This window comes from Balaenoptera ricei, chromosome 15 (assembly GCF_028023285.1).
Source record: "Balaenoptera ricei isolate mBalRic1 chromosome 15, mBalRic1.hap2, whole genome shotgun sequence".
NCBI classification, from domain to species: domain Eukaryota; kingdom Metazoa; phylum Chordata; class Mammalia; order Artiodactyla; family Balaenopteridae; genus Balaenoptera; species Balaenoptera ricei.
In genome coordinates this window covers 11,610,038-11,627,238 of record NC_082653.1, presented here as the reverse complement: position 1 = coordinate 11,627,238, position 17,201 = coordinate 11,610,038, and the positions used below count along the sequence as shown (strand labels likewise).

The 17,201-nt window shown below is 51.5% G+C and overlaps 1 protein-coding gene across 1 annotated transcript; it reads left to right on the top strand.

Moving 5' to 3' along the window:
• The first annotated feature begins 10,705 nt into the window (after positions 1-10,705).
• SNAI1 (snail family transcriptional repressor 1) lies at positions 10,706-16,895 on the top strand. Its single transcript, XM_059896895.1, has 3 exons — positions 10,706-10,849; positions 11,594-12,121; positions 15,887-16,895. The coding sequence occupies exons 1-3, from the start codon at positions 10,768-10,770 to the stop codon at positions 16,069-16,071; spliced, it is 795 nt and encodes a 264-aa protein (XP_059752878.1). The 5' UTR covers positions 10,706-10,767; the 3' UTR covers positions 16,072-16,895.
• Positions 16,896-17,201: the final 306 nt, after the last annotated feature.

The following is a 17,201-nucleotide window of genomic DNA, read 5'->3' as shown; positions in this document are numbered from 1 at the left end:
ATGTTAATGGGCCAATTGCTGACATTTGACTATGGATTGTGGAACAAGTAATAGTATTTTATCAGTGTTAGATTTCCTGATTTTGATAATTACACCACAGTCACATAGAGAATGTCCTTATTCTTAGGAGATATGCATAGAAGAGCATATCAAATTACTCTCAAACGGTTCAGAAGAAAAGTATACATGCCTGTGTATAAATACATAAATAAAATGATAAAGCAAATATGCACAATGTTAAGAATTATAATGCTTATTGTTTTAAAAAATAACAGAAGACAGGTAAAGCAGAAAAATCTGAAAAAGAAAGTGGAAACCACTCCTCATCCCACCCCACAGACAACCAGTGATCATTTCTTTAATGAAATACTTACATGTCCTTGGATCACCATATTTTTGATTGAAACTTAAAATGGGCAAATGCTTTCCTTCTGGCCTATAACCTGCATTTTTCACGCCACGATCTATCTCTCAACATCCTTCCTGTCATTGTGGTGTCATTTTTAATGACTGCATGATGCTCCTGGTGAGGATGGACCATACTTCATTTATCAGTGGGTATTTAGGTTGTTTCCAGTTTGACTGTGTCAACCTAAAACAATAATACAGCCAGTTATTTTACCAACAAAATGAGTTTATCCAGGAGCAGCAAAGAATTGCAAATCGGGACATGCAGCTATGGCAAACCACATGCGAGTCTGGTAAAACAAAGGAGAGGAAACTCTTTTATAGAGGAGAAGCGGAAGTTGGGAGGGGCTGTTGTAAACAAAAAGTCCATTGGAGGAAACTGGGAGTTCAAAGTATAGTGCCTTGTCATTGGCTGCATTGTGACAGTCTCTCAATGGCCGAGCTATTGTCAAGCAAGGAGAAAATCTTTCTTCCTCCTGCTGGTACTACTAAAATAGCGTCACTTCCTGCCAGAGATGCAAGGTACATCCCCTGTCGGGATTTGTATTGACTTCTAGTGGCATATGCATGAGAGCTCCCCCTTCTGGCCTCCCACCTCCATTTTAGTGAGGTTTCTTTCCCTTTATTAATTTTCACAACTGTTATGGACTGTGCTAGAGTGAGCATCCTTCCAAATATGTCTTGCCTGCTCGTCTAAGCATTTTATATACAGAGCTGCCGGGTCAAATGGAGACAGGTTGAGAGAGGCAGAAATAGGGAGAAAGACAGAGAGACAGAGGCAGGCAGAGTCCGGGGAGACAGAGAGAGACATGCCCAAGGTGAGACAGTGAGAGAGAGAGAGAGACAGAGTCAGAAAGAGACTCCCAGAGAGACAGTGGGAAAGAGACAGAGATGGAGAGAGACAAGGAGAAAGAACAAGGTGGAGGGAGAGACTGGGATAGAGAAGGGTTGCTGCTCTCCGGGGAGACTGAGAGGGAGCTGGTCTGAGGCATGGAGGCCCTGACAGCCTGGCCACAGGAATTCAGGCAGAGAGTGACTAAGCGACTTCTAGGAACACACCCTACAGATACAATTGTAGATGAGGTCAGTGTCCTTTGTGCAAGGATTATCATGGGACTGTTGCTTACTATTGTAAGCAGAAGATGAGAAGCAACCTCATTGCCCATCATCAGCAGGGGACTGGTTATATAGATTGTGCTCTAAGTGCTGGTCGGAGCCAGTCTCCAAGTAGGGCTGCCAGACTTAGCAAATAAAAATACAAGAGATACAGTTAATTTTGAATTTCAGGTAAAGAATTAATTCTGTTCCATGCAGTCTGATACTAAAAGCTTATTTGTTGTTTATATGAAATTCTAGTTTAATAGGGTATCTGTATTTTATTTGGCAACCCTATCTCCAAGATCAGTGAGAACAGCCAGGTGAAATCAAGATAGAGGGTGTGTGTGTGTGTGTCTGGTTGTCTGTGTATCTGTGTCTGTGTCTGTGTACACGTGCCTGTGAGGAGGGCTTCTGGGGTGGCTTTTCCAGGTTCTAGGTCCCAACCTACGTGGTAGTTGTAGTTCAAGGGAAGGGACCTATCCAGGGTCACACAACCACAGGTGGTAGGGCTAGGCGGGACCCCACCTTTGTGCTTTGCAGTAATGTGCATATATGTCTTAAAAGTGTTAATGTGTTAAATAAAAATATTAAAAACAAACCATAGTTTTCTAAACTCCATTTGAACATTTCTAATTTTAAAAAAGACTGGCAATCTCAAAAACTGCAAGGGCCATCTGGGGGGAAGATATTCTACAGAATGGGAACACCACATGCCAAGTCGCTGAGACCGGAGCACGCCTGGTGTGGTCTGTTGTGGCTGGAGCCTCATGGGGGAGGTGGGCTCAAGGGGCCTGGGGCTCTCTTGGCCCCGGAGCCTCTGCCATCTGAACTCATTTCTCATCCTGGAACACTCGTCTGCCCCTGGGCTTCTTAATCATGGTGGTCAGCGGTCACTGCCGCCTGGAATGTCTTCTCACTTCCCTTTCTCACCTGCCCATCCTTGTGACCTCAGCCTGGAGTCGGTCAGAGTCTCACTCCTCTGACTCACCTGGGTCCCTCGGGGTTGGCGAATTGCCTGTTACCACTCTTCCTCCCTCACCTGTGAGCTCCTCGAGCATCGGGGCTTGTTTGTGTCTGGCTGATTTATTACAATATCCTAGCCTGCTAGGCCAGGGACATCCCATCGCTTGCTCACTGTGACTTGGGCATGTTAGCATGTCACCTCTCTGAGCCTCGGTTTCCTTATCTATAAAAAGAGGCTGATAATCTTGCCTACCACTCAGGGCTTGCTGTGGGGGTCATATGGGCCAATGTGGCGGCAGTGGGCAAGGGAGATGACATTAGCATCTGGGAGGTGCTGTATGAACTGAGAAGAGCTCTGGGGAAGGCCGTCGTGGGCAGAGGGCACGGCAAGGGCAGCGGCCCTGCTATGGGCAAGAACCTGTATGAAGAGGAAGCAGGAAGGTCACTGAGGCTGGAGCAGGTGAACAGCGGGGACAGAGGAGGAGACGAGCCCCAGGTTAGGTAGCATCTTGTCAGCCAAGAGCAGGGTTTGGATTTTATTTTGAGTCCGAGACTAAGGTAGCTTTGACCTGAGGAAATAGTTTGTTCTCACTTTCCCTGCCTTGGCAATATCTGCCACACTCAGTGGTCCAGAGATGCACAAAGGTCTCCAGGTGCGAAAGGTGGGCACAGGTGGGGAAAGAGGAGGCCCTGGGGCCTTACCTGGAAACAGGCTCAGCCTTCTGTCAGGAAGTGGAGATAACAGGGCAATATCAGTGCAGTCCGAGGGGCGAGGCTGCCAAGGCAAATTAGTGCGCTCGAGATAGTCTGCGAGATAACGGATGTCAGCCCCTTTGGCAAACGCATGATTAGCCAGGCAAGATGCGCTCTGCACCTTAGCGAGATCCAGGGACCTGCGTCAGGTCTGGAACATCAGTGGACCTCCAGGTGGGATGCCGGCCCAGCAGGTGTGGAGAGGTCTAGCTTCAGGGCGCCACTCAGCACCCACACATCCACCCACCACCCTCAAGGCCTTGGACAACTGCCTTTTACCCAGGGAGACCCCCTCTTCCCAGCTGCCTGGGACCGTCCCAGGACTCGCTCGGTCCTGGGCAAGCCAGGATGGTTGGTCACCCTACTTATTTACCCCCATTTACTAGATGAAGAAACTGGGTCTCAGCAGCAGGCAGTCAGTATTTGCTTGGGTTTTGTGGTTGGGTTTTTTTTCATGAAAAAGTATTTTATTTGAAATGGTGACACATGCATCTGAAATAAAACATTCATACCCTTCAGAAATGGTTTGGAGAAAAAGAAATCTCCTTCCCACCCCTGTCTGCTTCCCTCCTCAGAAGTAACCAGATTCTTGGGTCTAATTGTACAGTCTGGGCCTAAACTTATAATTTATTAAGTTCTGCACAACAGGCAGCCTCTGAGATATTCTGTTCACCTGAATTTTTTTCACTTAAAAGTGGGAATTCCCTGGCAGTCCAGTGGTTAGGACTCGGCGCTTCCACTGCAGGGGGCCCAGGTTCAATTCCTGGTCGGGGAACTAAGATCCTGCAAGCTGCGCAGCGTGGCCAAAAAAAAAAAAAAAAAAGTATATGAGTTCTTTCATCCATTCAGCTAATATTTGTTGAGCACCTACTATAAACCAGGCTTAGGTCACAGCAGTGAAGGAGACAGATACTTCCTGCCCAGGTAGAACTCCCTTTCCTCAAATTGATAGCAACTGTTTGTCTATAAAAGCTGTTCTTAGCTCAAGAGCCATACAAAAGCAAACCACAGGTTGGATTTGGCCTGGGGGCTGTAGTTTGCTAACCTCTGGTCTGAAGGGCAGTCAGTAAAATAAGTAAAATATACATGATGTCAGATATTTGCTGAGTGCTGGGGAGAAAAGTCAAACAAGGAGAGGGGGTAAGGAGTGTGAGAGGCTGGGGAGGTGGGGGATGAAGTGGTGCCGGAGGAGACTTCCCTGAGGTGAGGAGCTGAGCCTGGTGGCCGTCTGGGTGGGGGGAGGGGGAGATATTCCACAGAAAGGGAACATCACATGCAAAGGTGCTGAGGCTGGCGCATGCCTGGTGTGGTCCGTTGTGGCTGGAGCCTCGTCGGGGAGGTGAAGTCAGAGGAGCCACAGGGGGCCCAGTCCCGCAGAGCCTCATGGTGGTGTGAATATTTTGGCTTTTCCTATGAGAGAGATGGGAGCCTTGGAGCATTTTTATGTACATAGACAGGCTTCAACATTTCAACAGCTGCAAAATATTCCATTGATTGGACTGTTATATATTTAACAGGTCCTCCATGATGGACAACTTTTGCTACCCTATTAAGAATTAATGAGGTTAGGGCTTCCCTGGTGGCAGTGGTTGGGAACCCGCCTGCCAATGCAGGGGACACGGGTTCGAGCCCTGGTCCGGGAAGATTCCGCATGCCACGGAGCAACTAAGCCCGTGCGCCACAACTACTGAGCCTGCGCGCCTAGAGCCCGTGCTCGACAACGAGAAGCCACCGCAATGAGAAGCCTGCGCGCCGCAGCGAAGAAGAGTAGCCCCTGCTCGCTGCAATGAAGACCCAATGCAGCCAAAATTAAATAAATTAAAAAAAAAAAAAAAGAATTAATGAGGTTAGGGACTTCCCTGGCGGTCCAGTGGGTAAGACTCTGCGCTTCCACTTCAGGGGGCACGGGTGCTACTCCTTTTCGGGGAACTAAGATCCCACATGCAGCGAGGCATGGCCATCCCAAAAAAAATAATTAATGAGGTTAATACTTGCAAATGATTAAAAAAAAATTTAAGACACAGGAAAGGGCAGATAGTAAAGAACCTCCCTCCCACTCCTGCCCGGCCGCCACCCAGATCCCCTCCTCAGAGACAATCCCCCTGTGACCAGTTTCTAGTTCTCCCTCCAATGGTTGTTTCTGTGTCTCTAAGAAATACCCACATATTTCTCCCTCTTTATATGCAAATGGCATCACATTGCGCATGCTGTTCTGCACCTTGCTTTTTACCACTTCATGTCTAGATATGATTCCACATCCATTACATCTAGAGTTTCCTTCTTTCTGACAGGTGGCTAATCTGACTGCACTGTAATGTATCAACTGGTCCTATGTGGGCCTTGGCTCCAGTGCAGGAGCGTCAAATACCACTTGGGGGTGCTAAAGGGGCACCTGTGTGGGTGAGGCTCCTGCACAGAGCCTGGCACACAGCAGGTGCTCAGTAAATGGGAACAAAAAGGGCTTATCCATCTTTTCTTGGAGCCCCCAACTCGGCCACGCCCAATGGACTTGGACCCAAAAACTTCCCTTGAAAGCCTTTTGTATCCTGGGATGGTGACAGAGCGCCTTCTGAGTCAAGGCCCGAGGCTGAATCACTATTTGCATTCAGGCAAGTGGGAGACACTCAAGAGGTTTTGTTTTTTTAAATCAAGGATAAAGGTGGAGGTTGAGCCTTGATTCATTCATTGAAATTCCCATGGACAATGTCTTCTTCCCGGTCGAGATTAACTCTCTGATTGATCCACTCTGATTGATCCGCTCTGATTGATCCACTCACTGATTAATGATCTAATAATCAACAGGGCCAGTTGGCATAATATACAAAGAGTATTTATCAGTTAGGAAGTTCATCAACTCAGTGACCAAAGGACAGACTCACAGGGATAGTTCAGGACATGGAGAAAAGGAAATGGCTTTGGAGTATGTAAGAGATGCTTCAATCATGTACATGCAAATTGTAACTAGGAGATCTCACTTTCCCTTATCAGATGGGAAAAGATAAAAAAAATTTGACAATACCCTGCCTCCACCAGGTTTTGAGAAGGGCCCCCACCTCCCTGCTGGTAAGTATAATTTAGTTTAACCTCGTTAGAGGACATTTGGACAAATGTATCAACCTTTTTTTTTTTTTTTTTTTTTTGGCCACACCACATGGCTTTTGGGATCTTAGCTCCCTGACCAGGGATTGAACCCGGGCCCTCGGCAGTGAGAACGCAGAGTCCTAACCACTGGACCACCAGGGAATTCCCTCAACATTTTTTATAACATATCTTTACACTTCAGGTCAAAGATGTGTGTACAAGACATTCATTGAAATTGCCACCTTGTTTGTAGTAGCAAAAAATTATATTCTAATCTAAATGCCTATCACAAGTCCCCTTGTTAGATAAATTGTGTGATTATGGTATAATCCATGCAATGAAAAAGTCTGCAGCCCTGCAACAGATGAAGGGAGCTACATGTGGATGATGTGGAACAACTTTGATATGGAACAACTTTGATTGGAACAACTTTCAGGACACGCAGTATAGTTACTTGGGAGGAAAGCAAGTAGGCTAGCGTATAGGCTCCAATTTGTGTTCCATAAAAAAGGGAGGTACATATTATATTCACATATGCATATATCTCCTTGTCTCTATAAAAACCATCTCTGGAAGGTCATACAAGACACTGGTAAAAGTATTTAGTTACCTTTGCAGAGGGAAATGGAGATCTGGGATGGAGGGACGCTATTTTGTTTGGTTGGGTTGTACCTCACATTTTTAGTTATTGTTCTTTTAGTGGGGGATGGACACCCGTGGAAAATGCAGGCCTTTATTCAAATTTATCTTCTCTCAGAGGCCTTTCCTGGCCGTATTAGATATTCCCAAACTGCTCTCCAAGGCAGCTGTACCAGTTTTCATCCTCGTTAAAGGCGTGTGCACCCGGCCCCACGTGACGGCCAGCAGAGGGCGCCGCAGGGCCGCGCCCCGGAGCGTAGGGCCGTGGGCAGGGCTGGGCCGGCCGGGTCCGCTGCAGCCTAGCCGCAGAGCCAGTCCATTTCCGGGAGGACCTGACACCACAGCATCAAAAGTGTCGCCTCGCCTTCACCTGCAAGGAGGCCGGGACCGTACCTCCGGGAGCTGGCTCGCCGCCCAGGGCCTCGCCTCGCCCAAAGCCCCCTCCCACCTCGCAGTCTCCGTCGCCTCTTGGAGGGAGGGTTGTGAGGGTGACCTGGGAGGAGAAACCGCCGGGACAGTTCAATAGGAAGGGAGGGGACAGCCCAGATCTGAGAAAGGCCCCTCCCCCACCTTACACCTCATCCAGGGCGCAGGTGACCGACAGAAGGAAAATGGAGAGAGGCAGGCCCAGGCAATGGTGTTTTGAGTACCAGCCTCTGGACTCTGCCCATCCCGACATCTCCAGGAGACAGAACACCCACCTTTCACAGTTGAGGAAATTGAGGCTCCGAGAGACTGGGTAACTCGCACAGGGTGACCCAGGAGGAGGTACAGCCAGTAATCAGTCATTCACCAAGTACTTGAGCCCCTACTAAGAGCTTTGAAGATAATTGAATAGGGTAATGCAATAAACAGTGATGTTGTGAGTGGGGCAGGGTGCTACTTTGGCTGGGATGATCAGGCAAGCCTCCCTTGAGGTGACATAAAATTTGTGTTAAATATATCATTCTTACCAAAAGTGTTTAAATTGTCTACTGTACAGTTTCAAGACTACTAATAAATATCTTTCTGTGCTTAAAACAACTTTATCAAGAACTCTAGAAGCACCTTCTCCCCCAGCTAACCACTCTCCAGAATTGTGTATTAAACATTTCCTTGCTTTTCTTTATAGTTTTACCGCCTCCATATACATTCCTAGACAATAAAGGGTTTCGTTTGCTTGCTTTTGAACCTTATGTAAATCCAACTAACTGTATGCATGTGAGTTGGTTCTTTTTGCTTAACATTATGTTTTTGAGATTTATCCCTGTTGTTGCATGGAGTTGCAGTTTGTTTTTATTGCTGTATATGTTCCATTATGGGAATGAACTGCAGTTTATTAATCCTTTGATAAACATTAGAACATTAGGGTTGTTTCCACTTTTTTTGTTTTTTGTTTTTGTTTTTGTTTTGCTATTAGGAACAACGGTGCAATGAATATTCTCTTGTTTCTTCTGGGATTAGGGCTGGCAGCAGTTTTCAACCTTGGCCGCTCACTAGAATCACCTGAGGAGTTTTTTTAAATGCTAATACCAGAGGGTCCCACCCAGACTAATCAAATCAGGATGGCTCTGGGGGTGGGGCCCAGGCTAGGGTGTTCCCTGAGGGAATTTAATCTGCGGCCAGGGCTGAGAACCTCTGGGATGCAGTTGGCCTGGAAGTAGAATTGCTAGGAGGAGAGTCACCTGTTATTAGCTGATGCCAAACTTTTCCAAAGTGGCTTGTACCTATGACACTCTCGCCAGCATGGAACGAAAGTCCTGCTGTCCTCACACCCTCAACACTTGCTAGTGACCAAATTTTAACTTTTTATCTTTCTGATGGTGTGAAATGGTATCTCACTGTGGTTTTAATTTGCATTTCTCTCATTACTAATGAGGCTGAGCAGTTGGTGAAGTTAATGCTGAAACAAAGACAGAAAAGGAGCCAACATGGTGAAGATCTGGGGAGAGAGATTTAGGGGGCAGGGAAGATGAACGGCAGGTGCCAAGGTCCTGTGGTAGGCAAGGGCTGGGATGCGGAGGAACAGAAAGAAGGGTGGTATCATTGTGCAGGGGGAAGGAGGAGGGTGGCTCAAGACAAGATCAGCAGAGGTCAGATCAGCAGGGTGGAGGGCCATGGTGAAGACTTTGGTTTTTACTCTGGGTGAGATAGGAACATGGGAGGTTTTGAGCAGAGAGACACAGCCTTACTCCTCCCTCTGGATGCATGTGGAAAATCGTGATTGAAAGTAAACAGATGTAGAAGAGGCTATATTCTTCGTAATGACTGTGCATGGCCTGTCTCCCCTACCTTACCCTCCCCTCACCAGTTAGAACATGGTAAGGATTGTCTTGTTCACAGCTGTTATCCCCAGCACCTGATGACCAAAACAGACAGTTGTCCCTGCCCTCATTCTAGGTGGTGAGTGGAGGGACTTACAGGTTTTCATCGTCCTTGCTTCACAGGTGGAAACCCGTGGGCAAGACCTGTGGATTTATTTCTGTGCCACAACCCCACTCCAGGCGGGTCATGGCCCTCAAAGTTGGTGGGCTCACAGGAGAGCTGAGGATGAAGTGTCCCTCCCCTGGGCCCACCCCACAATGAATCAGTCAGTGCCCCCCTTGGAGCCCAGCATTAGGTCCTTTAGGCACAGTATTGATGTCCCCAGACAAGTGAGGAGACCACCTCAGCCCCACCCTTCCCCACTTCTTTCTCCCACCTGCCCAGAGTACTCTTTCTCAACCATTCTAAACAGGTCCCTCCTCAGCTGAAAATTCTTCCTTGGCTCCCCAGTGCCCTTGGGGCAAAGTCCAAACTCCTCCAGGCCCTGGAGGCCCGGCAGATCTGACCCATCAGCCCTGCCCACCCCACCCCCAGCCCTGAGAGCTGCTCTCAGTGGCTCTGAAATAGTTACTGATTCTAACCTCAGGCCTTTCCCCTCGGTATTTCTTCACTTCCTCTGGTAAGTGGCACCCCCCCCCGACCCCCTGTCAAGTGACCCGCCTCTTGACTGTCACAGTGCCCTGTGGTCTCCCCTCATCAAAGCACACTTCCCTTTGCATTGGAATTGTCTGTTTACTTCGTCTGTCTCCTCCGTCGGACGGGGAGCTACTCTTCAGCAGAGACCCCGAGTGTTTTGTTCAGGGCTGTACCCCCAGCTCCGGTAACAGTGCCTGGCATGTTAGTGGGCACTCAGTAAACACTGAGGGAACGAATGCATTTTCCTAGATGATGCCCGTTTGCTTTGCAAAAAAGGCTGTGGCACTGCACAGTCAGCAACCACGTGCAGAAGTCCACTGCTCTTCTCCGTCCCCGAACTGTGTATTGTCCCTTGTCAATCCCACGCTCTTTGCGAGTCACCTTACGGGCGAAGGCACGCCCTTCCCAAACCCGAGGCGGTGGCAGTATCGGAACGTCAGGTGTCCAGACCCGCGGCGCGCGGCGCCAGGGGGCGCCAGAGGCGGGCGACCGTGCCGCGTCGGGCTGGCTGGAGCTCGGGTTCCGAAGGGGGTCCCGCCTAGTCCGGGGTTCCCGGCGCCCCGCCCCCGGCAGTCCGCAGCCGGGAGATGAGTGCAGCCCCTAGGCCCAGCGCCCGAGCGGCCCCTCCCGGCTCCCAGCGCCACGCGGCGCGAGCCCCGCCAGACCCCGGCGCACCTGCTTGGGGCGTGGCCTCCAGCGAAGGCGCGCCTCGATTGGCGCGGAGGTGACAAAGGGGCGCGGCCGTAGGAGGCCCCGCCCACCCGCGGCTGGCGTACTTAAGGGAGTTGGCGGCCAGTATCCACGCATAGCGCAGTTGCACGGCCTCGCGGGTGGAGGGTCTTGGGATCCCAGCACGACCCGGCTACCCTCGGTGCTTCGGCCACCATGCCGCGCTCTTTCCTCGTCAGGAAGTCCGCCTGCTCCCGCCGGAGACCCAATTACAGCGAGCTCCACGACTCTTCTCCAGGTGAGTGGACGGGGTGCCGGACCCCAGGGAGTTTGGGGGAGGCAGGCGAAGGCTACATGGGGGGCACTTGAGAGGCAGGGCGCTTGGGGACAAAATCGAGGGGCCAAAGTCGAGGGGCCAAAGTCGAGTCAAAGATAACAGTCTGGGTGTGAATAGGCCGGGGCAGGTGGACCCGGGAGATTGGGAGAGGGCTTTTAGAGGCCGGTGGTCTTGGGCTGAGGGGACTAATTAACCGCCGAGAAGCCGGGCGCCTCGAGAGCACAGAAGTGAGAGGAGGCGGCTTGTGTCTGGATAGACGCCGGCCAGGGGCTGGAAAGAGTCCGGAGTCCAGAGGATTTGGGGGAGGGGGTGGGAGAAGAGATGTGTATGGAAGGGGGACAGGGGTGGTGCCTCGGCAGCGGGGGAGATTAGGGGCCTGGGAGCTGGGGGTCTTGCCTCAGGCTGGGGACTTGGGCACCGCAGGAGGAAGGAGACCTGAGAATGACCTCCTTGAGTTGGAGCTGGGGAAGGGGGGGGTCCTTCCTGTAAGATCTGGAGGTTGAGATGGGAGAACCAGGTGACCTGGCTGAGGAGGGGGCTCTGCCAGGGCAGGAACCTGTCTGTCCTGGTCATGAATCTTTTTTATTCATCTACTAAGCATTGAGTGCCAGCCCCACTCAGCCCCTGGCCCACATCAGGCTAACGTTTGCTGACTGACTGAATAATCGAATCCCTGACCTTGCCCTTTTCCCTGTCTCCCCCCAGAGTTCACTTTTCAGCAGCCCTACGACCAGGCCCACCTGCTGGCAGCCATCCCGCCGCCTGAGGTCCTCAATCCCACGGCCTCACTGCCTACGCTCATCTGGGACTCTCTCCTGGCACCCCAAGCCCAGCCGATTGGCTGGGCCTCTCTTCTGCCCCAGGAGATCCCCAAGGCCGTCGAGCTGACCTCCCTGTCTGACGAGGACAGCGGGAAAGGCTCCCAGCCCCCCAGCCCACCCTCACCGGCTCCTTCGTCCTTCTCTTCCACCTCAGCCTCCTCCCTGGAGGCCGAGGGTTATGCTGCCTTCCCAGGCTTGGGCCAGTTGCCCAAGCAGCTGGCTGGGCTCTCCGTGGCCAAGGACCCCCAGTCTCGCAAGGCCTTCAACTGCAAATACTGCAACAAGGAGTACATCAGTCTGGGTGCCCTTAAGATGCACATCAGAAGCCACACGCTGCCTTGCGTCTGTAGCACCTGCGGGAAGGCCTTCTCCAGGCCCTGGCTGCTGCAGGGCCACGTCCGGACCCACACTGGTGAGTACCCCTGCAGGCTGGCTGCCCTTCTCACTGTCCCACTGCCTTTGCTACCAGCTCTTGTAAGATGGGTTTGCTGTTATTTTCAGATTGTGGAAACCGAGCCCCCCACCCCCCACCCCCGCCCAGTCTCCTGACTCCTAGCTCAAGAGTTCAGGGGCCTGGCTCTGAAAAGTTTGGCAGAAACATTCATTCATTCATCAACTAAGCAGATGGGCTAAGGAGATAACTTTTACAAGTCCCTCTGCAGGCTCAGTTCCTCAGCCAAATGGGTTGGAGCTGGGTATGGGAAAGGTGTAACCAACACCTTGCTGTTGGGGCCAGGTGTGAAGGGGCTCACCCTGCTCCACCTTCCCCCACCCGCCTCCCCCCCCAGCCAGACAGGATGTTGTCAGACTCCCCACCTGCCTCTGAATCCTGCTTTGGGATCTTCCCCAAACTTTGGGCTACTGTTTCACCTCTCTTCGCCTCAGTACCCTCCTCTGTGAAATGAGCATAGAAACACCTTGTAGGGTTTTTGCTCTGGTTAAATGAAAGAAAGCATACAGAAATCACCTGGGACAGTGCTTGGTACATGATCAGTACACACAAAAATCATAGTTGGTATTCATTCTGCTTCCATGCTGTGTGTCTTTGAGCAAGTGATTTAACGCTCTGAGCCTCTCCGATTATAATATAATCTTACAGGGTGGGTTATGGTAGCATTTCATAGGGGGTTGTCTAGATTCAGTGGCTCCTTAATCGCTTTATAATATCATCATGGTTCTCAGATCTGCTCTCCCCACCCCGACTCACACTGCTGAAGAGATCATCTTAATCCTATCATGCAGACCCGGGAACACCTTTGCTGGCAGAAAACACAATTATGTCTCGATGTTTCAAAAAATGCAATGCTGAATGTGTAGAAAATTATGAAATGGAGCCTGTTCTAGTCTTTAGCTTTCTGGAAATGCAGAAAAGGTAGCCACTCCACCTTTTCAGAACATGAATGGTGGAGGCAACCCTGCTTGGGGCTGCTCTTTGGAGAGTGTCTGCTGAGGGAGAAGAGGGTTCAAGGGTCATGACTGTTGGTTTTGGGGGTCAGGTTGGCCAGGTTGGAGACTCAGTTGTGGCATTTCCTCATCCGGTGGCTGACCTCTGAGTGAGCCGTGAGGGTCAGTGAGGTGGTTTGTGAAGCCTGGCATTTTGCAGGCATTACTGGTGTCATCATTACTCCTACGGGGGTGGGGGCGGGGGGAGGCATCCTCCACAGCTTGCAGACTGTGGCTACTACCCATGTCTCTTACTTGGTGCACAAACAGCCCTGATTTTAACATGGAGGGGTCCAACTGCCTGTCCTCTGTCCTGGGTGCCTGCCCAGCTGATGGGGTCTCTATTTGGGAGGAGTGGAAGCCCTCAGATGCTCCCCTGGGCCCCTCAGCTTCTTTCCCCTCCCACTCGGACATTATTTTAATGTAAAGGCATGGCTCAGACACAAAAAGCCTGTTGAAATGCACCAGTGCCATCCTCATCAACTCCCATTGTGTGCCTTAATGGTGCGCCCAGGAGGCGGGGCTGGGGGGTGGAGCAGGTGCACGGGGCAGCGGTGCCCAGCACCTGTTCCGGGCCGCAGCTGCTGGCCCGCAGTGTGTCAGGCCGCTTTAATCCAGGGAGTATCGCATGTACACTGCCCCCCTCGGCGGCCTTTGTCCCGCCGGTCTGGTGCCGATTTCACACTCCAGGAGCACCATAAAGACGTGGCTGGGCTGGGGAGGGGAATCCGCGAGGGGTGGAGGTCTACTGCCTCCTGCTGCACCCCTCACATCCCATCAAGCCTGCCCCTTTGTTCAGGTTTGTGTCTAATCATAAGAAACATAAAGATAACGTTCACTGAGCACTTGGCAGTGCGGGAGGCGGGGGAAGGCGTGGTGCTCAGGGCTTCCTTCACCTGTGTCAAGGCGGTAAATCCACCAACAGTCCTAAGAGAGAGGTGCCGTCATAAACCCCATCTTACAGGTGTGGAAACTGAGGCATAGAGAAGGAAGTCACTTTCCCAAGTCACAGCCCATAGGCTGGAGCCAGGGCTCCTTCACCTCGGCCAAGGGGGTGAGGGGGCAGTGGGGATTACAGGACTCCTTCCCCTTTTCCAGACCTGCATAGCATGGGCCCTGAGTTCACAAAGGAGTGTGTGAATGAGGAGGAACTTCCCTTGGACCTCGTAGACTGCAGTCATCAAACCCTTCCGGCCTGGTATGCAGCGGCAGCTCAATAACGGCAGAGCAGGTTACTCAGGTGTCCCTTCCCCAATCCTCTGGCTAGGTCCCTGCTCTCTGCCGGTGGCCTGTTTCCTTGTATACCTGCCCCAGGAGACTGAGCCCATGAACGTGGTTCCACAGTGGGCCGCAGGCATCTGACTTCTGGACCCCGCCCTCCCTGCTCAGCGCAGCGCCCCAGGCACCCAGGAGGCTGCTGGAATTCATTCATTCCCAGCTCTCAATTCCAGCACTGGGATTCAACTAGAGGGCCTTGGCCTAGGGGCATATAAGGCTGGGAATGGAAGGATAGGAGAATGTAGTTTCTTCTGGAAAAGACTGTTCAGTATTACAGAATAGTGCCTGGCCTGTGGTAGGAGCCTGATTAGTATTTGTTTAATGCGTTACCCTTCTGACTTTATTTGGGAAATGCTGCAGCATTTGACGTTTCTGGAATGTGAGTTACAGTCTCTTGATTGGGGCAGGAATTATGAAAAGTTGGTGAATGGTGTTTTCTGGTGGTGATTGAGGAGTCAGGCTCTTCTGAGACCTTTATAAAAAAAGACTTATTGTTGTACAAGCATTTATTGAGCTCTCACTGTGTACCCAGCCCCGAGTGCAAGACTCTTCTCAATACAGCCTGGCCGGGCAGGTGAATGAGGGCCACAGGTGGGGTTTTTTTTAAAAAATAAGTCATAAGGTAAAAGGTTTCTGTAGCCTCTTGGGGGTTCTGGGCCTTGGGCTGGAAGCTTGGAATGGATTCGGGGTCGGGGCGGGGGGTGGGATCCTGCCCTCATGGGACTCAGTCTGATTGGGGGACGGACAGACTTGAAACTACCCTGAGTGTGATCCGAGTTGATGGGGAAGCAGGATAAAGGAGTGACCTGCTGGGGGATGGGGGTGGGGTGGGGCTTTAAGGCTGACTCTTAAGCTTTGTCTCCAAGAGGAAGTAAATCCAGGGGTTAATAAGGAACACCCATTACAGCCCCCTTAACTGAGGGGCAGTCTGTGTAGTGGTTAAAATCAAGGGCGCTGGAGTCGGGCTATTTGGTTCTTGCTGAGACGCTGCATATTCCCTGTGCCTCAGATTCACCATCTCTAAACTCAGGACAAAGGTGGGGTTAAATGAGATAGTGTAAAATGCTTCCACTGTCCCTGGCACAAAGTGTTCAGCAAACACAGTTGCCATCACTGTCATTGTTGAGCACTTCCTGCTGGCAGGGCAGGAAAAGTACTTGATTCAACCTTCTCTCAATTACCAGCCTCTATGAGTGGGGGATGAACAGCTCCATTTTACAGATGAGCAAATGGAGGCTCAGAGAAGCCAGCTGACTTGCTCAGGGCCACACAGTGGGAAGCAGCAGCGCTCCCTGCCAAATCCAGGCCTTTGGACACTGAATGGCCTGGCTTTTCTGGGTCGCAGGAGTTCCTCAAGGTTGGGGTGAGCCGGGGGTGGGTGGGGATTTCAGTAGACATCAGCTGTTCTCCCAAGTGGCTGAGTCTCACTCAGCTGCCTCCTGTCTTCTCTCCCCAGGCGAAAAGCCCTTCTCCTGCCCCCACTGCAGCCGCGCCTTCGCTGACCGCTCCAACCTGCGGGCCCATCTCCAGACCCACTCGGATGTCAAAAAGTACCAGTGCAAGACGTGCTCCAGAACCTTCTCCCGAATGTCCCTGCTCCACAAGCACCAAGAGTCAGGCTGCTCAGGGGGGCCCCGCTGACTCTCAAGGCTCCTTGCGCCTCTCCGGGCCCTCCCCCCACCATGCAGTGGCCTCCCCCAACTCCAGAAGGAAGGACCCGGCATCCTTCTCGCTGCCGCAGAGTTCCCTCCTGAGCTCTGCCTTCTGGCTGCGTTGGCCCCCCAGGACTCTGAGGACCATTTCCCAGTCCTCTGCTCTGAGCGCCTCACCGGGCTCTGAGGGGGGCCTTTCTGTGGACGGCTGATGGGAGAGTGGCTTGCAGCAGAGACCCCCTCCTGGCAGCCGCTGCTCCAGAGTGTTCTGGAGTTGGCCTTTCTGCGTGGGTTTGTGTATCCAGAGCTGTTTGGATACAGCTGCTTTGAGCTCCAGGACAAAAGCCAGCAGACTGATGAGAAGCTCCCACCCCACTCAGGGGACCCCAGCCTCCCCTACAGGAACCCTCAGGCCACCCCCTCCAGAAGGTGCAACTAACTATGCAAACATCCACCCCCAGGTGCACTCGCGGGGGTGGTCCCTGACACAAGGACGGCGTCTAGACCCCAGGATGCCCTAGGGCCTGGGCAGCTATTTCAGCCTCCTGTTTGTCATGGTGGCACCTGTTTCACGGGCAATTTAACAACGTCTCCAAAGGGACTGTGAATAATTGCCTTCACTTGTCCGGGGCCCAAGTGGGGTGCTTCGGCTCCACTGATGTGTCTCCCGGAACTATTTTCGGGGGCCCGACAGGTGGGCCCGGGAGGAAGATGTTTACATTTTTAAAGGTACACTGGTATTTATATTGCAAGCGACATTTTGTACTAAGGAAACGTTTTGTATAGTTATATGTTCGGTTTATTGATATTCAATAAAGTGGTTAATTTATATATAAAAAAGTCTACTTGGTTTTATAGTGGAGTGGGTATTTTAAAGGGCCTTTAGGGAGGGAGGAGGGGGCAGGGATTCGTGGAGCTCAGATACTCCTGACACAGCCTTAAATCTTGGCCTCTTAAACATCACATGGCTTTGGACCTCTGGGTTTGTCAGGGACCTTGTTTGTGCAGATGGGTTTTCCTCCGAGCCTGGATGTCCTGTCCGATGCGGAGGTTGGGAAACACCTGTGGGCCAGTGAGCAGTAGGGCTGTGTGTGCAGGTTTCTTAGTGGTCTCTACACT